This window comes from Harpia harpyja, chromosome 1 (assembly GCF_026419915.1).
Source record: "Harpia harpyja isolate bHarHar1 chromosome 1, bHarHar1 primary haplotype, whole genome shotgun sequence".
NCBI lineage: Eukaryota > Metazoa > Chordata > Aves > Accipitriformes > Accipitridae > Harpia > Harpia harpyja.
This window is the reverse complement of record NC_068940.1, coordinates 26,879,605-26,899,190: the sequence shown is the minus strand read 5'-3', so window position 1 is coordinate 26,899,190 and position 19,586 is coordinate 26,879,605. Positions and strand designations below refer to the sequence as shown.

Below are 19,586 nucleotides of genomic sequence, written 5' to 3'. Positions count from 1 at the left end.
GCATTAAGATCTAATTGGGTTGGATTATTAACAACATCAGAATTATGTTAAGACAGCTGCTAAAATAAATACTTATGTACCTAATATGCACACACACACATGAACTATGAATATCTATAAAATACATACGTATATGAATGACAATGCATAATTCCTTAATAGCACTCTTTAAACACTTTTAAAATGTTCTGTACTTAATTTTATTTTCACTTTATCTCTGAACGTCAGCTTTAACCTTGGCTTTCAATGTTTTGGCTTTCTTATTTCAAAAAACCTACAACTTTGTTGTAATGTTAACAGAGCTGGTTGTTGGTTGGGTTTTTTTTCATTAGAAGGGGAACTTTGCTTTGAAAATGAGGTTATTATTTATAGATTCCAAGCCAGGTGCTGTAAATAGACATCAACATGATATGATATAAAATGGAAATAAAATTTGAGAGAGCAGGAGCTCTGTTCTCAGAGAACTAGAAACTAAATCTTTTAAATATTTCAAAGTTTTTATTTTTTTGTGAGTAACAATAAACAAAGTTATACACCTGCATATTGGTCATATAGTCAAGTTTAGGACTGACTTTACGAGGAACCTGCCTATTGGTTTGAAATGTAATAATTAAATAATAATAATAATTAAAGTCAGCATTTCTGATGTTTGTGTTCGTATTATAACAAAAAGCATTAGGTTTAAGTCATCATTTATCCCTTATGAAACTCTGAAATGATTAAGCATCACCCAGTCAGGAGTCAAGCGCAGCGAACCCTCCAGCTGCAAGAGAGAGCAGACCACAACCTCTCCTTTAATGGAACGTGTTGAATGGTGCTAATTACACAAGACTTACCCAAATCTTAGCGGGAAACAACCATCTTTGGGTGGCTGGGGAGAATCAGTTTCCTTTCCTGCAAGTTCCTTATGGCTTTGATTTAGGTGGTTTCCAGGGTTTTCAAGTTTTCGGTTGGGAAAGAAACAGTTTCCCGTCCTGGCCAGCAAGAGCAACACCCAGAACCTGTCCCTGTTTTATGTGTCTGCAACTTCTCTGCAAGTGTTTTCAGCACTGATGGTCCTTCTGACCTGGGCTGTCACTCAGAACAGTTGGACCAAGGGTCAGACCTATGCAAAGCACGTGTCCTGTAGGAGACGTAGGTACAACACCTCTCCTCCGTGACGACACAAGAAGCGAAGACTCACTCAGATGGATCTTCCCTGGCAGCCTGAAAACAGTGACAGTTTCTAGACCCAAAAGGGGCCATTTCCCTGGAAATGGGGGTCTTAGCAGCACGCATTGCATGCTTCTCTCAAAGAGAAATGCCATTTGATTATCAAAAAGCGAAAAAGAAAAGCTGGAAATGGAGACCAGTCTACAATGCAGTGTTTCCATACTGAAATAGCATCCTCCACGAGAGACGTCGCTTGCCATGTCAGATGTTTTATGACTGAGGTGCTAACCTCTGACTGCGGGTTCTGTTGGAAAAGTCAGCAGACCCTTACCTAGAGCCAAGCAAGGTCACTTCTATAATATGTAGAAAAAAAGGAATGTCACTTGGCCCAAACTGGATGAGACTCATAAATAGTGAATAACTTGAAGCAAAATATTTTCTTAAGCTCAATATAAAAAATTCCCATCCTGTGGTCAAATACATGAGAAGTTCAAAATTTCAGACAAGAAGTACTTGCGCCCAGAGTATGTTATCTGTTGTCAGTATAATATACGTCAGATATCAGAGAAAGGACTGCTTGGTGAGCCTGAAAGCTATAAAAGTCTCAACGGAGAAATTACAAGCCTCTTTACTGAGCAGTGTCTAATATTACATCTGAGGTAACATAAAAGCAACACAGGAAAACCCCACCACATCGATATGCACCCAGCTGAGCTGTAGTGCCCTGCATTGCTCCACACCAGATTTTCATCATCGTCCCGTCTCTTGCTCCCGCTCGCTACCGGTCAGAACAACATTACGAAACAGGAATGTCATACAAAAGTTTTTGAGGTTTTAAATATCATGTCTGGCATTTGGGCTCAAGGGAGTGAACATAATCAGGTCAACTTTAGGGAAAAAAAGTAGGTTTAAGCAGAAATTCCACTGATTTACCTGAAAGAGATGGAGAAAAGGAAACTGTGGGCTGTGTTCACCTTCAGGGTCCAGAGGCACATTTTGCCCCTTAAAAACTGAGCCAGGAGTTAGGACTCTGATCCTAGAAATAGTGCACAGCCCTGTGCAGCTTAACACCTACAAATGGTCCCGCTGAGCCGTGGGTATCTTCACGTAGGCAGTGGTACTCACATGCAGAATTATCTGCAGGATCAAGCCCAAATGATCAGTGGCAGTCCCAGACATGGCATCCGTAATTCCCGTTTCTCAGGCCTAGTTCTAACCACCAGAAGGCCAGAAAATGAGCAAGCCTGCTGTCCTAATTATACAGTGAATTGTGCTCTTAATCACTGTAAAATTGTTTAAATCATAATAAAAAAACAGATTTACACAGCTTCCCCTGCCCCAAAACGTGTCTTATTTCATTTTTTCCTCACTGACCCTGAAAGCTGTTTCATCTTCATGTTTTTCCAGGCCCCGACATGCATTTGGAGAGAAATAAGTGTTCTCAAATTGGGAAAGCTTGGTCAGTTCCTATTTGCTGATTAAAACTGAAAAAAGTTTAGCCTTGACTTTGGTCCTTTAAAAATTAAGCTCTTGTGCATGAATGTTGTTGTTGCTGTTGTCGTTAAAATATTCTAAGTATGCCTCCAAAAATCTCCTAAAAGTGAAACTAACATCTGGTGCAGGAACTTCCACGCCAACATTTAGCCTCATGGCAATGCATGTTTTAGCCTGAATTTCACCTCAAAATGAAAAGGCAGAGGGGACAGCAGTGATTCAGGACCTGTCAGGTTATGCTTACCTGTCAGGTTTCTTTCTATCATCTGCCAACTAATTAAGGTAACCTTGTCAAAGAATTAAATTAACACTCGAATGAAATGACAGAGCTTTAGATGTTCTGGCTAGAGGTTATCCCATTTCTCTCTTCTTGGCTGCAAGTGGCTGTTGCACACATGCTTTCTGCTGCCCCACTGTAATTATTTTCCGTTGCAACACTGAGACGTTGCAAAGATGATTAATCTTTTCTCTTCTTCAGAAAGCCAATCTTTTTCTCTGCTTTCTTGTTGAATTTTATGCACCGTAGCCAGACAAAACAAGGGTTGCACAGTGGAAGGGTTTTGGGTAGTCAAAACACGACGTAGTGAGTCACGATATGGTGCCCAGTTTCTCTGGCTTTACTACAAACATACTGTGCAGCCCTCAGCTCTTTGGTAGGAGATGTATTTCATGAAAAAAGATCAGGGACCCATTTGTCAAAAGGAACTCATGTTTGCTAACGAGATCTTCTGAAAAATAAATCTGTCCATGAAAATTATATTTGAAGCTTTAAAGTGCTGAGCATTCTACAAAATTTGTTAAATGCTTGTTAGGCTTACCTGTGTGCTTTGCATTACCTTGATTCTTCATCCATGTACCAGTGTCTTGCCACTTACAGACATTTGGGGGAAAGGAATTCATTGCTATCTAGAATACCATCACAACCTCAGAAAAATCACTAAGACAAACCCATTGGGTGGGCAAGGACGTATCTTATTGTGTACATGTAACCCCCATTTTCCAGGCAGTCTTAACACCACCTCTGAGATCTGTGATCTGTTAAGTACAATTAAGGTAAATGGTACAGGCTAGGAACTATAGGTAAGTTTTCTGCAGAAAGTCCGCAGTGCTAGCACTGGAGCTGAATTGGATAATAAAGTAGACTTGTTTATGAAAAACTCAAGTAAAAGAGTCTGTTGAGTTGAAAAGATGGGGACGATCCCTTGAACAGTGAAAATATGACAAGCAAAAAAGGAAGCCAAAGCAGCAGTGTCAGCTAAAAGTGGAGTTAGCAGTGAATTTTGCAGCTCTCTAGGGAGGGGAAGACTCAAGACATAGAAAAAAAATCGTTTGCAGGCTTATCCAGGCAAGAGAACAAATGATAAGGGATATGAACACACTTGCTTATGTTAGAGGTAAATAAGGTATATTGGAAATGAATGCTGAATTAATTAGCAATGCTTGGAGTGATTATTTTGCAAGAGTAGCACATGAAGAGAATGCAGGAGAGGAATTAAATCATGTAAATCCAACTGGGATGAGGTTGGCTGTATTTAGAAGGAGCAAGTCATAAAAGCAGGTAGGACTATGAAAGTGAGGAAAGTCTCCTGATGAAGTGCCAAGGCTGAAGTGACTTGTTATGGAAGGCATGTTTGATTGCTTTCCTAAGTCTGAGAAAGTACTAAACCAATGTTGTAAAAGCTTTGCAGAGTATACATTTAAATGTAGAGGAGTATTAAGCTCAGCACAAATTATCCAAGTGAAATGGTGCTGCAGAATATGAAGTCTTGGCATAGACTACTGGAAGCATCTGTGGAGAGACTGAAATTTAGATGTGTTAGACAGTTTCATGGTAGGAAGGAGTGGAAAGCTTGCTGTATGTATTTTCTTGGAAATTTAGAGAAAAGAGGCAGCTACTAGAATGGTCTTTGTAGAAATGGGAAAGGGACACGCTCATGTAATGAGAACAAGCAAGCTGGTTTGTAGAACTTTGTATGTACCACCTCCACCCAAAAAAGGTGCTCAAAAGTGAGAAAATATGATGAGAACTAGCACAGAACATGCTATTACTTAGTGAGATGCAAAAGCTTGTGATGGCATATTAGCTAATGTTAACGACGGCAACACTTTCTTACGTAGACGTGAGTTAGAGAGAGTGTTGGTAAGACTGAAGCCTTGGTAGGTGGTGGAAGGCATCCTCTACAAATGAAAGCAAAGGACAAGACCTTAAAGGAAGCAGTTCTAATACTTCTTTCTGATCTCTTTCATTGCACCTTAGCTCTGTGGTGTAAGTAAGTGCAGCTCAGATTGACTATTCTTTAAAGATAGCCTCAGCCTGGGAAATCAGTAGACTTCAATTTCTGGAAAGAATGCTATATCTAGTTGATCAAATGGTTGGCTGCTCTGTGACAGGAAAAAGGAAGAAAAAGGGGATTTTAGTTCAGGTTGTTCCAGTCAAAGACAAGCGGGGGGATAAGAAAAAAAGGCTGAACTTTGTTTGGGTGGCATATATGCACCTCAGGACAGTATTAGTAGGACAGACCTAAAACGACAGTGAAAGAGATAATGGTAGGAGAGGCCATAGACCTCACATTCAGACAGGATTTAGCAGCAAGTAAATTTGTAGTTGGCTACAGACACATTAGAGAAACCTGCAAATGTTGCTAACTCCAACCAAGGAAAACTGTACGACAGAAGAACTTTCATGATTTTTGCTTCTTCTCTAAAAGGTCTGTCATTATCAAGAAGTACCGTACCCTTCCAGAATACAAAACAGGAGGAAATGTATTTGGCTGCTCCAACACAGGGAAATAACCTGTATTATAGACATGTTCAGTTTCCTTGTCTTTTCATAGGAAAAATGCAGTCTGTACGTATGCAAAGCATATGTGTAGACAGACAGTAGAGTGTCTCTTTGGTTCTCCCACCTGCCTTTTGAAGCATTCAAAGAGCTTTGTTCAACACCTTCTACACTCAAGTTTACGACCACATCAATCTGATTACGACCATCAGTCAGGCTGCGTGTTAAATCCTGCAGAAGACAGATGTCATATTGTCCACTTTAGCACTTTTACTGCTAGGGAAAAGGGGCTGAAAGCTGGGTCTAAAAGCTGGATTTTTCAAATGAAGAGTTTACAGCATTTAGCGTATCCTTGACTTGTTCTGCATACTGCCACCAAATATTGGCTTTGCGATGCTTGGGTTTTTGTGATGTGGTTTTGTGTGTGGGTAATCCATGCCCTCCCAGGTCAGCTCAATAGATACAGCATGGTATTTAAGTATTAGGTATTCTCGTGACGATTTTCTTTTACAGACATCTACTGGAAGATAAAAGCCTTTGAAAGAGAGCTCGCTCTTCAAGCTGTTAACCCTGTGACTAGCTACTGCCTTGTTAGTTCTCTAATAAGTTACATATTATTTTGGTCTCTGTAATTATTTTCTCTAACACTAATCTAGCTTACAGTTGGCATCAAAAGCCATGGATTTCACTCACACTGTTTTTCTACGAGAAGAAACAAGTCTTTAATATGCAAATTGAAGCAGCAAAGTTGGATGAACTTAGTCAGTGTGTCCTTGAAAGAAAGAAAGGCTTTTATGAAAACCTCAAGGTTACAGCTATGTTTCTAAGCACGATGAAAAAGCTACTTAACCCTTTAGAACAGATAAGGGGGAAGATCGTTTCCTCATGAAAAAGAAATTATTCTTGTGTAGGATATTAACAAAAAATGGGAGCTAAATTAGTGGGAGGGATGATATGCGGAAACTGAACTGTAATTTTGACAAATGCTACAGCCTTATCTTTCTTATTTTGTTGGACAAAATGCACATTCAACCTCTAGTCAAGATGGTAAAAGAAGCTGTCCTCATAGACACGTTGCAGGAATCCATCTGGAAAATGTCTTGACAAAAGAAGTCTTTCTATGCTAACATGTGTTTGTTAGAATCAGCAAATACAATTGACTTCAGGTACATGGCTGTAAAACGATAGTGGCCCATAAGCTTTGAAGCCTGACATGGGATACTGCCATACAGATTCTTCAGAGTTTGCAATGCAGTCCCAGGCAAGGAAGATTTTCCTAATGAGTGTGGTTTCCTTTCAGGACTGAAGAGCAATACTGACTTACTGAAATTTATAAAAACTCTCTTTGACAAGTCCCTGCATGTGTGCATTTCAAACAACACGTATCTAGCCAAAAAGCTCAATTAAAATGGAAGTTTGCCTTAATTCAGAACTTATTCCTCCAGCCTATATCGCGTCTGGGGAATCCAAAACAAGAGATGCTCCCTGCAACACGAAATGTTTATTGACCATGATCGACTGGATGAGCGAGTGAATTCTGGAACCAAGCTTTACCCAGGATGAAGAGCTCTAGGCACTCTCTGATGTCAATCCAGTGTTAGGATCTCATTTTTACTTTTATGAAGATAACTAAGACAGTCTTATAAAGAACAGAGCTCCACTGTCTATTGAACTTTATGAATTGATCTTTGATGCTTCCTGAAAGCAATAGCAAGCTAGTTATGCATTATTTGATTATCACTGGAAGGCAAAAATATCTTTAGCAAATTAATAGAAATTGCAGACAAAGGGTTTTTTTTCCAGAAAAATCAATATAGTCCATATTATACTACTTAGCTCTATCAACATTAAGGAAATTAAATAAGTAAATAATACAAATCAATTATCAAACACATAAAAGTAACATTCATCATCCTTTCAAGAGACAATAACAGCATAAAGAGCACAAATAAGAAAAAACAGTATTTGATCTCATCTACCTACACTGAATTCTGTCTCTGTTTTAAAGCATCTGTCCTAATCAGTCAGCTTCAGCAGGCCATAGGGTGCTCTCATTCTGCTTTTAGAAAACTGAGATCAAGAAGGAAGGCTGAATATAGCGAAATCCCCCCCCCGCGATCAATTATGATACTGTCATTGTCTCCTGAAGATCGCCTCAGCTGGACCTAGCCTTCAACAGGGCTTTTGCTCCACAGGCTGCTGAGTCCTTTCCCATCATATTCCAGCATGAAGGAATGCCATGCGGCATTTTCCTCTCCTGAAAGCCTTTGATTTGATTGAAGATTGACTCTGCATTAGCAGATGTGCCCAAGGAATTTTTCATTTCCAGCAAAAAGTAAGCCAAAACCAAAGTTGAGCAGCTGTGTGACTTTGACAGCTAAGAACCGACTGAAGCAATATCTTATTAAAATAATCTTTGAGGTCCTTACCTATAAATTCACAGCCATAGGTGTTCTGGGGAGAAGCAACTCCCTTTCTGGTGAGTTTTCATTCTGGGACGAGCACAGATGCTACGCTGTTTTACAGCTCTTGGGTACTGCCTGTGCTCCACAACAACCACTTGACGATACTTCTCGATTCTTGATGTAATTTCAGCAAGATCTTACACATGTGAAGAACAGCCACACGTTCAGAGCTAAGCTAATTTTCCTTCCTTTAGCTCGCCAGGCCTGATGAATGTCGGACAGGAGCTCCTTCCGTCCAGAGCATCCTCTTCTGGTATCCCTCCCGTGGGGGAAAAAAGCAGTATATCATCTCCCTCACATACCTGCTGTTAACCAGGTTAACGTCCAGTCCCTGTTCCTTCCCCCCAGGTTGCCTGGCTAATGGGCACATCCCTGCTCAGTAAAGCGTACCAGCTTGGCCTTGGACGCAGCTCATGTCCTCCTTTCCTCACTTACCACATGCCTTAATCTACAACTGTTTAATTGGTTATACCTTATCCCTCCTGTATTTGGATGAGTATTTTCGCTCGTGCTGGCTGCTGACACCGCACAATTGCGCAAGGCTCAGCAAAACCTCAGCTAAGACACATAAATACTAAGATGGCCAAAGAAAGATGGATAACAGAGTTGCTGTTACAAAAGTTTCTAGGATGATTTTTGCAAATATTGCTAAGATCTGTTCAAGACCAGACAAATCCAGACGAGGCCTGAGGCTTAATACATTCTCCTATTGTTGTAAAGCTTAAAACTTACTATTAATACAAATGCATCATTTCCTTTAATATTATTACTGCTTGACAGCCTTGCTGACCTTGGCCTATCTCTGTCCCAATGCCTGAGCTCCGTGAAGTCTTGGTTCCCCCGCTGCTCTCCTTATCTCCCGCACCTCTGCCACGGCCACCCGTGCATGGGACGAGCCGCGTTTCTGCCCTGCCACCACCCAGACGTGGCCACTCGCCAGGACCGTGCCGGAGGACAAACTGCAAAGCCCGCGTCAGTCCCATCTCCTCCGGGACAGTCGGAGTGGCCGGTGCCTCCCGTCCTGAGCAAAGGTACCGAAAAACACAGCAAACCGCCCGTCCGGCTTAGCAGGCAGCTGTACAGCCTTGTGCAAAGACCTGACAGACTCAGTGCACCTCTGCCCCTCCTGTATTCACGCTGCCTTTCGTCCCTCTCTGTGATTAGGGCAGCAATCTTTCCAGAGGGCACTTTAAAGGGTCTCAGGGCCTTTGCCTTGCAAGTCCCTTCAAACTGGTTTGACTTCATTAAGCCTCAGTTCGCTTCCCGGTGGCCGTATTTCTTATCTTGCTGATTGACCCAGGTACAATAACCAGCCAAGTCTGCAAGGACTTGATTTGCAGTAACTGGAGCAGCAGATACATTTAAGGGGGTTGCTAGTAAAACACTGGCTTCAGCACCCTTCAGAGGCATGGGGAAAAGATTTAAACTGAAAACTTTTTTGCAACCGATAAGCTAAATTTCTCTCTTTGCCATGGTGCACCCATTGCCTTCGAATATTTTATTGAAAGGGAGAAAAATGGGGACCTAACAAGGAGATGAACACAGCAACTAAGTGTGCCCCACGCTGTTCCTTGCTCTGCCAGCTACTCCAGCCAGCTCTGCTAGCTGTTTCTGTTATTTCACCTTGCCACAAAACTGATATATCGCTTAGGACCCGTGAAGTCCTTTTGCATAGAGGACACTCCTGGAACAGCTTCTTCACTTTACAGTTGACTCCATAAGCAAAAAAATACTGTGTTTGATACTTTTCTTTTTTTTAGAGTGTAGCTTTTGCATCCCAGGACTGGCTGCTATTGTTTTATCTTAGAGCAATTACTCACCCCAGGCACCTAACTGGCCTGGCCACCCACACACCTACAGCTACAAACCCTTCTCTGCTTTACCGCGTGTTATCTTTTTCAGCAGAAATGCCTCCCAAGCGCAGTGATACGACAAGTGCCAGCTATCCCTGGCCCAGGCCAGCCCCACTGGTCACTCCACTTACCTCTCCTTCTCTCTACCACATCTTCATAGACTACTTCTCCCTTTTTTAACTCCTTTTCCCCTCTGGAATAATTTTGCAGGCAGGATTGCTTGCTTTTAGGCATCTGCCAGTAGATCTATCCAGATGGCACAGAAGAGCAAGGAGCACCTGGCACATCATAGTTAATAGTGTCTGAATTACCCCATGTTTCCAGTGGGTTTGTCTAAGTTGAAATTGCCTCAGAGTGTTTCTGCTGTAAAAAAAAATTTCCTCTTCCATTGCCTTTGTAGCCAAAACCACATAAGGAAACCACATTGGAGCCCCCACACTGAAAAAACTCGAGCTAAGATGTCATGAAACAGTTTTAGATGCTCCTAGTTCCAGGCAGTGATTTATTTCAAATAGCGGGTTGGGGCAGTCGCATCCCCTTTCTGCTCTTGCAGCCCTGCGTGGGGGGGGGGATGAAGGTCTTGGAGGAAGGATTGTGGGTTCAGTTGTGGCAAGACACAGACCTGCTGTTTTGCTTCCCAAACACATACCTCTTTGCTGAGATTTCATGAAAATATTGTTGGCCATACTGTGGGGCTCCACCGGTGCCTTGATAGATGGCCTTGCGAGAGGCGGTAAGTGCCATCAGCAAGGCACAGAGTAAATCCCTGGAAGCAAAACAGTCCCAGTCTTTCTGGGATAATTCATGATTTCTGGACATGGTATTGGAAACACAGTAAAAGATCATATAGTTAATTTCCCAGTTTTTACATCCCTTAGTTCAGTGGGTCAGCCTTAGCTGTGACTGAAGTTGTTCTGGTTTATAAAACTGCTTTTATTTTTAAAATCAAAGTTAATACAGCAGACAAACATCACACTTGAGCTGTGGCATGGCAGAGACAAGACGAATGACAGTCATCATCTGTCACTTTAGGAAGCAGCTCCAAAATCCTCCTGTCTTTTAACACCTGTTTAACCTTAATTTTGCTGATTTGCACAGTCATTAATTAACTACATATAGTATACACAACTACCCTGATAGATCTGGAATTTCACAGTCTATTAGAGCACATAATTTGCTTTACATCACAGTGTTGTTAAACCAAATCATTATCGTAACCTACACATACACATCAAATTTTAGGAAGTCAAAACAACTTGTTGCCAACTGTTTTTCAATTATACATATTAACATCACATTTCTTTTTACTTTGTCAAAACACATTCCACAGATAGTTAACATCAAAAATGTTATTGCCTTAAACCCTAATTATGGAAAGTAAAAAGAAACAAGTCAAAAAAAGCCCAAACCACAGACCGTAGCTGTGGGAAGGGTGGCTCGCACTTTTCCCTATGTTAACAACTGCAGCTTTAATTCTCCTGGTCTCTGGCTTTACATTCCCTTCCTACTAATTGAAAAGACATTACTGATGCCCTCCCTGCTCAGGCAGGCTGCAACCTCCTGCGCAAACACCTTCTCGCTGTTTGCCCAGAGCTGAGCCCAGCTCAGGGCCATGAGCTGCTGCCCACGCTTTAATGCGCCGGCAAAGCAGACCTATTTAAAGTTTCCAGTGGTTTTTATTTTAAAATTTGAGCAAAAAGCAAATTTTGTTCAGGACACATAATTATTAGTTTTTACTAACTGAGGTTTTTTTTTTTTTTCTCCATCACAGATAAGCATTGACTGCAAGAGCAGAATGAGTTGCTGACACGCAAGCGTTGGCTCTGCACCTGGGTTTTGGTAGTCGGAGTGGATCATAACAACTGTTACATTATTAAAATGTGCCCTGGTTTCAGCTGGGATAGAGTTAATTTTCTTTCTAGTAGCTGGTACAGTGTTATGTTTTGGATTCGGTATGAGAAGAATGTTGATAACAGACTGCTGTTTTCAGCTGTTGCTAAGTAAAGTTTAGACTAAGTCAGGGGTTTTTCAGCTTCTCATGCCCAGCATGAAGCCCAGCAAGAAGGCTGGAGGGGCACAAGGAGTTGGGAGGGGACACAGCCAGGGCAGCTGACCCAAACTGGCCAAAGGGGTATTCCATACCATGGGACGTCATGCCCAGTATATAAACTGGGGGGAGTTGGCCTGCGGGGGGATCGCTGCTCAGGAGCTAACTGGGCATAAGTTGGTGAGTGGTGAGCAAGTGCATTGTGCGTCACTTGTTTTGTACATTCCAATTCTTTTGTTATTATTATTGTCATTTTATTATCATTATTATTATCATTATTAGTTTCTTCCTTTCTGTTCTATTAGACTGTTCTTATTTCAACCCACGAGTTTTGGGGTTTTTTTTCCCCAATCCCACTGGGTGGAGGGGGGAGTGAGTGAGCAGCTGCGTGGGGCTTAATTGCCAGCTGGGGTTAAACCACAACAAAAAAGAACCCAGAGGGAAAAAAAAAAAAGAAAACCCAAACAGGTGACCTCTTAAACTATTCTAACTGAAGGTAAATCAAACACCTCACAGGGAAGGCCCCAGGCTGAGCTGCAGCAGGAAGGCAAAGCAGTGGTGCCCGGTCGATGCCGAGCCCCCCGAAGCTGCGGCACCCGCCAGCACTCGCTCCTCACCTCTGGCACTTGGGTCCCGCCAAGGACTAAGATGCCTCTGCCCGATTTTGCCCCCCGTTGCCGTCCCTCGGTCAGCCACGTGCTGGCCCACGGGCAGCCACTTTTTTTTGTTTGTTTTTTTCTTTCCCACGCTGGCCATAACGGTAATAATAAGGTAATAACGGACTGTGTCTGTACACAGTAGCCTGAATTCTCTGCCACACATTTTTCTCTTCAGCCTTGATGTGTTTAGCTATCATCGTGACGTGTTTAGTCATCAACATTTTCTGCCTTTATAACATTCATGTAAAAGAAGTAAATTATGTAAAAAAGCAAGCCCCATAGCCACTGGGCTATGTATAAATGAAAAGGCTTATGTGAATTAATATTTTAATTGACTTTGTGAAAAATAGTGAATCAGCAAACCACTGCTATTTTGCTGTCCTAGCTTTAGTGGCAAGCTTCAGATTTTTGCCTGTCTGGAAAAGAAAGGTATTTCTGTGTCTGAAACTACTCATCTGGCTACTGAAATTAACTGCTACAGTCAGTCACTGCAAGTGCTTTTTATCTATGTCACTCTCTCAAAGCAGTGAAAATAAAATTACAGAGAGCCAAAGGCTCTACAGTAAATTTTGACAGACAGGTACTAGCAAATAACTTGGTTTTTTTCTCCTTTTAGCTATTAGAAGGTTGGAGCCTTTGGCGTGCTGGCAAGAGCAGCCTCGATGTGCTCATCCTTTGAGCAGTTTGCGCCAGTTCTTCACCTGTTTTCACTTTGGGCCTGATCCATGGCTTGGTGAAGCTGATGGAAGTCTTTCCAGGGACTTCTGTGGGCTTTAAAATTAGTCGTAGGCGAAAGGTTTACGCCTTGCAAGAGTTTAGTGTGCGCTTTCTTCTGGCAAAGCAAACCCAATGCTCACAGAGGAAGGAAACTGCTTTTAAAATTGAATTAAAAATACTAAGGTGAGTTCGACTGGGAATTAAGTTGAAGAATAATGCATTGGCGTGGTGTCTTGCTAGAGCACTGTGCCTGGCTACCACCAGTATTCATGCATGTGCCTTGCGGAGGATTGTGGCGTGCCAGCCCAGTCGAGATGGTGCAAAACCCGGGGCGGGGGAGAAAAACTGGAATTGCTTGCGTTAGATGGAGTTGTTCGGCTTGGTCCTCGGAGGAGCGGAGCAAGAGTTAGGAGCAAGTGCTCCTTCAACCCCTTTGCCTGGGGATGAAACTCAAATCTCCCGCTTTCAGCCTAAATGTCTGAAACTGGCTTTTGGCTGCTATTTAAAGACTGGCTCGTCCCCTGGAGAAGAGCCGGCACTGCACAGCCCTTCAGCAGATGTTGGTGCACATCTGGCCTCCAGGCAAAACGCTGCCCTTCAAGTGGCTGGAGCCGCTCCTAAGCAAACCCAGTGCCAGCACCGGCAGCGTTCGGCCACTCAGACACACACCTGTACCGGGTATTGCCCGGCTGACAGGAACGGGCCTTTGGAATTTGGGTCCTTGATGGGATTGTCCCTCGTGCGCACCGTGTCCGTGTACCTTCCAGGGGAGGGACCGCACTCTGCCCTTGAGGCTGGTGGGGCAAGGGGGGAGGTTTGCAAAAATTTGCCTCTGTTTTAGCTGCCTAATGACTTTTTGACCTAGTCTTAAAGTCTTGGACCAAGTCTTTGAGCAAGAGTCTCATCCCTCGCTCCTTCCCAGCAGTAAGCAGCCGCTGCCCTCATGCCCGGCATCTGCTGCTGGCTGGAGCTGGAAGTGCCCAACGGCGACCCGGGATTTCCCTCTGCTGCTCCTTCCCACTTTTCTAGCACAAAGCTTTATGTGCAGTGTGTTGCTGCTATTCAACGTTCAGTACATCAGCTTGTTAGTAATACTCGATAATCTCAGTGCATAAATCTCCCGTTGGGTCCATTCCACCGTTACTAATTATGGGCGTGTATCTGTCTTCATGCACAAGCTCCGAGTTTCTGTATTTTTAGCCTCCTTGTTTGTCCCCCCCCCCGGTTTGGACTGCTGTCTCCATCCCCCCCACTCCTCTCACGGCTCCCCGTGATACAAGCGGTAACGCTCAACTCCGAGCTCGCTCTGCCTGCTGGCAGGAGAGGATGAGTAACGGGGGCGGAGGAGCTGAGAAAGCCTCCCTTGCAGAGCCTGTGCGTGCCAAGGTATAAAAAAATTAAGTCGGCACTTCCGATTGGAGTTGCGAGTCTCCCTGGTGAGCCGCTTTTACGGCGTGTTCCTGTCCAGTGGCACCAGCCTTGGAAATTTTTAGTCTTTTCTACAGGTGTAGATAAACTCTCTGTCTCTGTAAGCGGTGGCAGCTGAGCTCTTGCAGCCATAATTAGGGGTGAATTGGGCGTTCTTCTCAAAAATACCTTTCCCTTTTGCTTGCCGTTGTGCTCATAAACCTGGTGGAGAGGGAGGGGGGAGTGAATGACTTGAGAGCTGAAAGTTAGCGATCCGACTCATATTTAAAATAAACACATGGCAAGGGTTTGTTGGCTGTGTGAAGCTAGGCATCAATCGATGGAGTCAGCTTCTGGGTTTAAACATATTGCACTATGACCAGCGATTCTCCACAATACAGTAGGATTTATTAATAGAAAATATGTCAATATGAGTTTGTCTTTGTACATGTTAGCAACATGTACAGTGAAACACATTTTTTTTTTATCTCAATCTATATTGTTATAGTTCTTTTGTGTTATCTGACATAACCATTTATATTTTGGGCTTAAATATGTTATTTGTCAAAATGTACTTTCAGTGTTAATATACCTTTAAAATCATAGTTTATCTTTTAAATAGTGAATTCATTCTTTTTTCAAATCAATATTGCTCATGTTAGTGCAAATTTGTTAATCTTGAGATAGGTTAACCATTCCTTCCAGACCATAAACAGCATTTAATAAAACAGTGAGATTTATATAGCTCTACACAGCTGAACAAGATTCTAATACGAAGCTTGTTAAAAAAAAAAAATCCGACATTTTACAGTACATCAATTGCATTTTATACATTTTTTTTTGGAACAGTTTTTTGTTTCTTCTCTATTTCTGTGTGTGATCTAGTACAAGAATGAAGGGAACAGCAATAGGTAATGATAATTTCCTCAATATTAAAAAGAATGCATCATATATATCTTGCTCGGTATGGCAGCAGTGTTGGATTTCCAAGCCTGGAAAGGAAGCCGGGTAATTCAACACCTTCTCAAAACTCAGTACAGCAAGAGTGAACGTTACCAGTCGGAGCACTTGCCACTACAGAAGAATGGAAACAAAACAACACAAAAGTATAGACAAAAGGTATTTTATGCCACTTCATCGATCCAGAATCTCTCACTTGAGCAATGGTCAACATTTGACTCCAAGTAATTCCTAAGAGCTGAAAGGGGGCAACGTGGGCACTTCATTAGTTTGAAGAACGGAAATAAATCCAACTTACAATAACCTCCTGTCCTAAGAACTTCAAACAGAATGACGGATCCCCTTGGCCTGTTGGCAATCCCGCGCCTGGAGAACTGCACCAGCCTGGTGGTTATCAGGCAGTCAAGAAGAACTTCAAGTTGCGAGTGACATTCTTTATTAAAAAAAAGTTTTTATACTGAAAAGGTGCTTTGTTCAAAAGAGCACTGCAAATGTCACTTATCTTATTAAAATCAATGTAATAAATAAAATATAAACAACTTGTGTCCAAAACTATGAATAATATTTGTATCTACCTCACTATACATCTGGCCCACTGTGCCCCTCCCCCCCCCCTTCCTTACATTTTTTAAAAATTTTTTTGCATGCGATTTTTTTCCCCGTTTACTACAAAGAGCAGATAAGGTTACATATCGTACACTGGGAAAAGCTGCCAAAAAGATTAAACTATAGTCCTAGATTACCAATAAACCAATTCTACGTCACAATACCCGCCTGCATGAACTACTGGGGCTGCATCCTATAGAGCAGGCGATGACTTGCGAGAGACTTCTCCCCCTGCGCACAGCCAGAAGTGTGCCAGGTGATGTTAAGACTATTACAATGACTAATCACAGAAATGTTTGCAACCTAAAACAAATTCCTTAACTGTCATTTAAGCAATTTACAACTACTCCGTTTGTGGTGGGTCTTAGGCTGTGAAAACTGTACGCTGAACTGTTGCCTGAATCAAAGAAATGCTAAATGCTTTTTTTTTTTACTGCCAGAATCCCAAGAGCTAAGATGAATATGCCAGCTCTTCTGGCCTCCTAGCCTACCTTCCTTTTTCTTTTTTATTTTAATTAAAAAAAATTCTCTGTCCCTTACATTTTTTATTTTTTAGGGTTTTACTTTAAATGCACAGAAATGGTCAGTATCTTTCACATTTGAGGAATGCATTCGGGGTGTTGGGTTTTCTTTTTGGTATGGGTTAAAATAAATGATTGTCCTAATGGTTCAGGAGTTGGACCCTTCTGTAGCCTGAATAGTTTGGAGACTCCAGACTTAAGTCTGTTGGGTCTTTGTTTTCCATTCCCTCAGGGAGATGGCAAGATCAAACTCTGCCTTCCTCGAGCACTTGCTGGTTGGTGGCTGAAGAGTAATGAAATTTCCTCGAGAGAAGATCAAGAGATGCTATTTTAAAGAAAATGGCATCTAAGGGTGAAGGAGTCAGTGAAAAATATCCGATAACCCCTTCCTTTGTGAGTATGTGGCCTAACAAGTTCGAATTGCTATCAATGGTTAAGAAAGTGAGTAAGAGAAAGCACATACTGGAGTTTCCACTGTTTAAAAAAACTGAAAATCAAACAAAAATTGAAGCTGGAACAAGGAAAACATTGGATGAAAAGAAGTCTTACGCCACACAAACACACACACTCAAACACACACACGCACACAGAATACTATGCATACGTGGACACACACAAGTAAGAATGTGTATTTGTATGGTAGGTTCTTGGAAATAGACATTCTTAGCAAATATGGATGACAGATCAATTGTAATTTATTTTCTTTTAACACTGTATCATCATAAAGAAAACTGGTATAAATGAAAAAAATCTATTTCAAATATCTACATCTAAAATTTTAGGCAGTGAAAAAGCACTTCGTTGACAAGGAGTGTGGAATGATGAATGTTAATTGTCAGAAACTGCTGAATGCCTTTTTTTTTTTTAGTTGCCACAAACAAATTCACATATCAGAACAAACAATACTGCTAAATATTCCTTTTTGGGTTTTTTTGATTTTTTTTGATTTTTTTTTTTTTGTTAAAACGCACCGGGGAAAAGAAAACAAAAAACTGGAAATTCATACATCTTTCAAAATTTGAAATTGAAGCAATATTTAGAACCATAGATGAAGAAACACTGTGGCATTGGTGTAATATACACAATGCACTTGTTTTTTTTTTTTATCTGTAATGTACATCAAATACTTTACAACAATGCATTAACAAAAGGCAAGAAACATCTTGCTGTACAGAGGAAACCCCAAATGCAACTTGAAGCCTAGATTCACAATGAATGAGGATATTAAACAAAGTGTGAGAAGCTGTTCCCCATAAAGTATGTACGCTGCTCAGTTACTTGTGCTTAACTCTTGACCCACATCCACTGTCATGTTCTCCCTCCTTCCTTCAGCCACATTCAACATACAGCACCGAACTTTAGACTCTACAGGCTAACGGTAAAGTTGCCCCACACTGTAAAATATATATATATATATTTCTTTCTAATTACTCCCAGGTTTAGCTTTCATATCTTTTAGCCCTCTAAAAAAATCTCTTAATTTTTTCCATACTGGCTATCTGGGCCTTCCTATGGAACAGGCTTTAACAAACTAAATTTGCAGGAAAAAAAATGTCTTGTGGTATGCATGCACATGCACAGTTCCTGGAGCTTTTGTATCTGCCCAAGTCTCAAACCCAGGAGTCGGGAGAGGCTGGATAGTGGCTTGTTTCATAGTTAAGTTCACTATAGGGACGAGCAGCTGAATAGAAGTCGACGTAGTTGCCAGTTGACTTTAGTCCCAGGTGCATGTTGTATTCGCTTGCAGGTGGACGATGATGCACTTGGTCCTCAAAGAAGGACTCATCGTAGTTTCTCGTTGAATTCTGAAACGGCTGATATGGTTCATAATCTTTTCTGCTGGGCTCCTGTGGAACTGGCTGTGTTGAAACCTGAAAGACAGTGATACCCACAGCTTGTTAGATACAACTTATTGTGGGCAACCGGATGGAAGAAGGAGTAAATCTCACATTTATCATGCTGGAAAAATCAAAGTTGTGCATTATCTTAACATCTGCTCAAGGTATTGCTTGGTAGGGAATTAATTCCAGACCTTTGCCTTGTCCTTCTATTTATTTACCTTTATTTATTTAATATTGTTATCAAATACATTTATTATTTAATATTATTGCTGCTAAAGATGCTGATTTACTTCAAAAGTAGTTCAAGCAGCATAGCTTACAGTTACTTTCATAACTATAATCTGTGTATAACTTTCTGACTATTTTGCAGCTATATAATGCAAACATTGGTGGCCAAAACTCAGCCTTGAAGAATCTGAATGGAAGTGATATACACTCCAAAGATGCTAAACATTTTGCAGCTGCTTTTGCCAGAAGTAAGATTTAGGGTGACACCGTATCCTTAAGAACCATTTATAGTCTTCAGGGCACTGACACGAGAAAATTTCAAGCTAAGTGCCCTGAAATGTGTTCTTCTGCTACTGTTAAGCAGAACCCTCTTCTTACCACCTCCTCAACGCTTCCTGCCGGCAATTTTGGGTTGCTGCTACATTCCAGCAAGTTGCCCTGAAGCTGAAATATTTATGATATGCAGAAAAAAAAAAATCTCAGGCGGTCCCCTAACCTAAGTTTGTCACAAAGTTTTTTTTCAGACAGCCCTAGCGAGACTCTGTTTTTATAGCTGGGACTTAATAAAAATCTGAAATGTATAAGCGCATGCTAAGTGTTTTAGTGGACCGCTACCTTTCGCTCTATGCCACCTCTATATATTTGGGCAGACTTTGTGACTGCAAAATGATACAGCCTTTCAATCCTCAAATGGTCGTCACTGGGAATATTGGTGCTCAGACACTTGTGTCAGAAGACTTTGCAGATTCTGCTGACTCTGCAAGAGTTAGTAATGCTCCTTCAAGAAGAGAGGAACAGTTGCACTGCTATGTCCCAAACTCTGCGATATTCTTTCAAAGCATGTCTGTATTGGACTC

The 19,586-nt window shown here is 41.6% G+C and overlaps 1 protein-coding gene across 7 annotated transcripts in view; it reads right to left on the bottom strand.

The window, feature by feature from the left end:
- Positions 1 to 14,959: 14,959 nt before the first annotated feature.
- The window catches only part of CTNND2 (catenin delta 2), a 702,624-nt gene continuing 697,997 nt past the window's right edge, over positions 14,960 to 19,586 (bottom strand). For all 7 annotated transcript variants that reach the window (XM_052781625.1, XM_052781615.1, XM_052781635.1 and 4 more), the window contains one exon: positions 14,960 to 18,531. In XM_052781625.1, the coding sequence (XP_052637585.1) occupies positions 18,271 to 18,531 (261 nt within the window). In that variant the 3' untranslated portion in view covers positions 14,960 to 18,270. The remainder of the gene's footprint in view (positions 18,532 to 19,586) is intronic.